At 31.7% G+C, this 3799-nt stretch overlaps 1 protein-coding gene across 1 annotated transcript; it reads right to left on the bottom strand.

Annotated features, from left to right (window-relative positions):
• Positions 1 to 1680: 1680 nt before the first annotated feature.
• Positions 1681 to 3187, bottom strand: LOC112906012. Its single transcript, XM_025979535.1, has 3 exons — positions 3044 to 3187; positions 2667 to 2976; positions 1681 to 1915 (listed from the first exon to the last, which is right to left on the bottom strand). The coding sequence occupies exons 1-3, from the start codon at positions 3170 to 3172 to the stop codon at positions 1776 to 1778; spliced, it is 579 nt and encodes a 192-aa protein (XP_025835320.1). The 5' UTR covers positions 3173 to 3187; the 3' UTR covers positions 1681 to 1775.
• Between the last annotated feature and the right edge of the window lie 612 nt (positions 3188 to 3799).

The following is a 3799-nucleotide window of genomic DNA, read 5'->3' on the forward strand; positions in this document are numbered from 1 at the left end:
TACTTTTTACGAGAAATAATGGCTTATTTACGAAGCGATTTTAAGCAATACAGCATTAATCCTTATCCAATTAAGTACTTTTAAATACATTGTGCATTTAATATAGATCAATATGGCCCTTTACAGCATGTAATTTAAATGAATATTTTCGAAGACACTGTCGAACTTGCCGTTGACCCTCCGGCAGTCATCAAATGGTAAAGGTTAATCCTAATGCTTGTCTTACTGGCAAGAAACTTAAAAATTCGCGATACTTTTTGGACAGACCTCGTATAATTTGCTTCTCTGCGATAGAATAAACAACAAACAGACACTGTCGAACTTGCCGTTGACCCTTCGGCAGTCATCAAATAGTAAAGGTTAATCCTAATGCTTGTCTTCGGCGATCGGAGATCCGATTAAGAGAACTGGACTAAAAGACTCTTATTGTTGTTCCCTTTGTTGTTGTCGTTGATATATACCTTAGTTACAGAACACTTATTTCTGTCTCTCTTTACTTTGCTTGTTTTTCTTTCTTTGTTGTTCGTACGATCGTTAATGTGCATGCCATCAAACGATAATAAATAATTGTCTAAATATGTGAGGGTATCTAATACAAAACGAATTTCAATGTTTTCGACTTTTTCGTTGAATACGGGCACTAAAATTAATTTATTTTGCATCCTTCTATGACGTTAGGGGATATTTAGGGGAAAATTAGACGGCTATAACGTGAATTTTTATATGAATGCCGTAAATGCTATAGAGATTACAACGAGCGGATAAGCGACGAACCTGAAAGTTCCGTGACTTATTATTTAATTATAATTGCAAAATTAAAAGTATTCTTTCTTTGCATAAGAGTATGGTAATTCTATTTAAATATTTTAAACAACAGCTATTGTCTTTAGACATTTGTAGATGAATTGTAGGTATAAGTATACCTGATAATAATAAAATAATAAAAGTGATTTTTATTTTATGACTTTTTCATGGTCATTTGCAAAGTTGGCTGGTACAGGCTTAGATAGATGCATTACTTGAGTGCTAAATTCGAAATTTCCAAAAAATATATCTTCGGATTGACTTGGAATATGAGCGTTTTCGGTGTATTGAGCACAAAATGAGGTCAAAAAAAATGCCCATATGTACCATCAAGTAACGCGTGGTACCGATTATGTACGCCAAAGTCACAGAATGAGGTTATCTTTGTGTAAAACAACAAAAACTAGCGCCTTTTATAACAAGTAAAGGTTTTAAAGGTCGTCAACACGACAACTTGCGGCTAAGGTTCCTCCAGGTTAGGATTATGAGCTTACGGTAGGAAAAGGCAGCACATGTTAATATGTTAGGTTATTTAAAATACTAAAAAGAAACTTAATTTTAATGCGATAAATCAAATATCTTATTATATGGTGTGAAAAGTTTATTTATTTATTCAAAAGTACCTAACAACCTACGCTAGGTTTTGCCCTTCTACACATGGATTTATCAAGTTAGTAATTTTATTATCCCATATGAGTTCTGATTTATCGCATTGGTACAAATTGGGGAACAAATGGAAACTAAATTCTAATTTTCAATTCTAAAAAAAGTAATTTTATTATTAAGTACTATCAAAAATTGTACAACTGTAACAAAAATGTTGAAAAATAAATACTCTGTACCTACAGTATTGATTCACAAATTAGTAAAAAATCATTAAAATGCTATGTTGCCAATTTATTTCGAAACCAGTGAGAAATCATAATTTACATTGTAACTGTAATCAGAAAACTGAAACATTACTGATTCATTCATCTTGTGCAGGATGCTGCGTCCTGTACAACATGCATCTGTTCTATTCCACCAAGACCGTTGGCTCGAACAATTTGTTGAACTGTGGCATTTAATGCTGGTGACAAGGAGTTGGTCCGGCTCATTATATACAGAAATTCTAAGGAAAATTGAATAGGTTGTTAAGATATTAAAGGGTAATGTACATCTATATATAAAATATTTAAAATTATGTAATTAATATCTACCACTCGGTTAGTATGTTACTAGCACTTATTTAAATATCAAGGTTAATAATAACGACAGTTAGTTAGAATTAGAAGTGTATTAAGGTGGTGAAACGGCATACGTTTGGCTACATATGTTCCGTGTCGCCCGTCCGATTCCGATATATTCACGTACCTACCCTAATTCCAAATTACTATCACCTCAGGATATAATTGTGTGATAATTCCGGAATTAACCGACTATCAAAATGTGTATTCAAGGTTAGAAATAACTAAAGGGCCTGCTTTCAATATCTAGAATGTATAGATGGTAGATAATATTGCATTTACCAGTAAATTTTTGTAGATTATAATGTAGTACGAGTTATTTATTCCTACACGACTGTCAATTCAATTTTCGACATAAATATTAAAGAATCATTTCTTTATTTTACCTTTCTCTTTAGTATTATTTATATTGGGTACCTACTGAATTTTACTTTTCAAAAAGTATTTTAAAAAAGTTTTAAATTTAAATTGATTGATACACAAAACGAAATTTACTTATTGTCATTGGTAAAACCTCACACGTAGTTATCAAACATTAATAGCAAAAGTTCTTACAATTACCAGCTCATATACTAAGTAAATCCTTAGATTTACAGCTTCTACAGTATAATACAATAATTATACATTTGTTCTTACCTCTCTTGTTTGAGCTATCTAGGTTGATGCATCTGTAATCAATGGTGTAGTTGACATAATCAATTCCAAGTATTCTAAATATTAACGGATCTCGAACATCGGGGTAAACCAGACTTAAAACACCTTCTCTCCTACTACCCGGTACCCACGTTACTACACCACGCCTGCCAAACCATACACCGGTCGTTAAATTTTTTTGTATGTAAACCATATCCATAGTTACGTTATCTGTTAGGGCAAAATTTACGATTTGGCAATCGGAGTTGACGTATGTGTATATAGGATACCATGACGCGTTATTTCCTGCATACTTAAAAAAAAAGTTGATGAAACAGGCAAATGTCTTGTTTTTTATTTGTAAATAACAATTAACTTACCCCTGAAAAACTGAAATTTTGCACCGCTCTCAAGTTAGTTCTGTCACTACATTGACCTGGTGAAGTGTATTGTGCATAAGTATATGAAATTAATGCAAGAACAACGATCGCTATAAATTGGCGAAACATTTTTAGTTTTTTTTTTTACTTGTAACAGCCAAAGCAAAAGTAAAGTTATAAGTTTTAGGAGGCGTATATATATGGACGGATATTTACGTAAATATGAAGTCAAATTTTTCAGAAAACCAAATTAATTAACCCAAAAATGCGGCGTTATCTCCCGATCTTAATCGGTGATAAAATCAGTTACATACCGATTGATTACTCCAATAAAGTACGGTGCATTTCGTCAATAAATTTTTGTTATGAAATTCTTAATTATATTTTATATGTTGAAGTATTTGCACGCGAAAGTACCCACAAGTACCCACCGTTGCTTTTAATTTTGTTTTTTCAAAAAATTCCGAAATTAATTTACTAATTAGTTGCTCAGCATTAACCTGCATTTTTTGTGATAACTTCGTCGAATACTCGTCACCTTTTTTTCGTCATTTTTAATTCTAACAGAAGTAAATATCTTGCGTCAAATTAGGTAATTAAAAAGTTTCCTTTAGTTTGATACGCTATACAAAAAATGTTTTAAAATAAAATAATAAACTAAAAGCCCAGTACGACATTAGCTGCTCATTCAAAAATTATAAAAAAGGCAATAATTCAGAGAAAGCACCTAATATCTATTACAATATTGAGATTAAT

This window comes from Agrilus planipennis, unplaced genomic scaffold (genome assembly GCF_000699045.2).
Source record: "Agrilus planipennis isolate EAB-ADULT unplaced genomic scaffold, Apla_2.0 scaffold1356, whole genome shotgun sequence".
Classification (NCBI taxonomy): Eukaryota; Metazoa; Arthropoda; class Insecta; order Coleoptera; family Buprestidae; genus Agrilus; species Agrilus planipennis.

What these genes read in the sequence shown, in the direction of transcription:
- LOC112906012 (XM_025979535.1), bottom strand. Translation starts at nt 3,172, where the DNA reads ATGTTTCGCCAATTTATAGCGATCGTTGTTCTTGCATTAATTTCATAT. An exon ending in AAAATTTCAGTTTTTCAGGG is followed by an intron (nt 2,977 to 3,043) that starts GTAAGTTAATTG and finishes TTTTTTTTTAAG; the next exon opens with TATGCAGGAAATAACGCGTC. An exon ending in AGATAGCTCAAACAAGAGAG is followed by an intron (nt 1,916 to 2,666) that starts GTAAGAACAAAT and finishes AATTTTCCTTAG; the next exon opens with AATTTCTGTATATAATGAGC.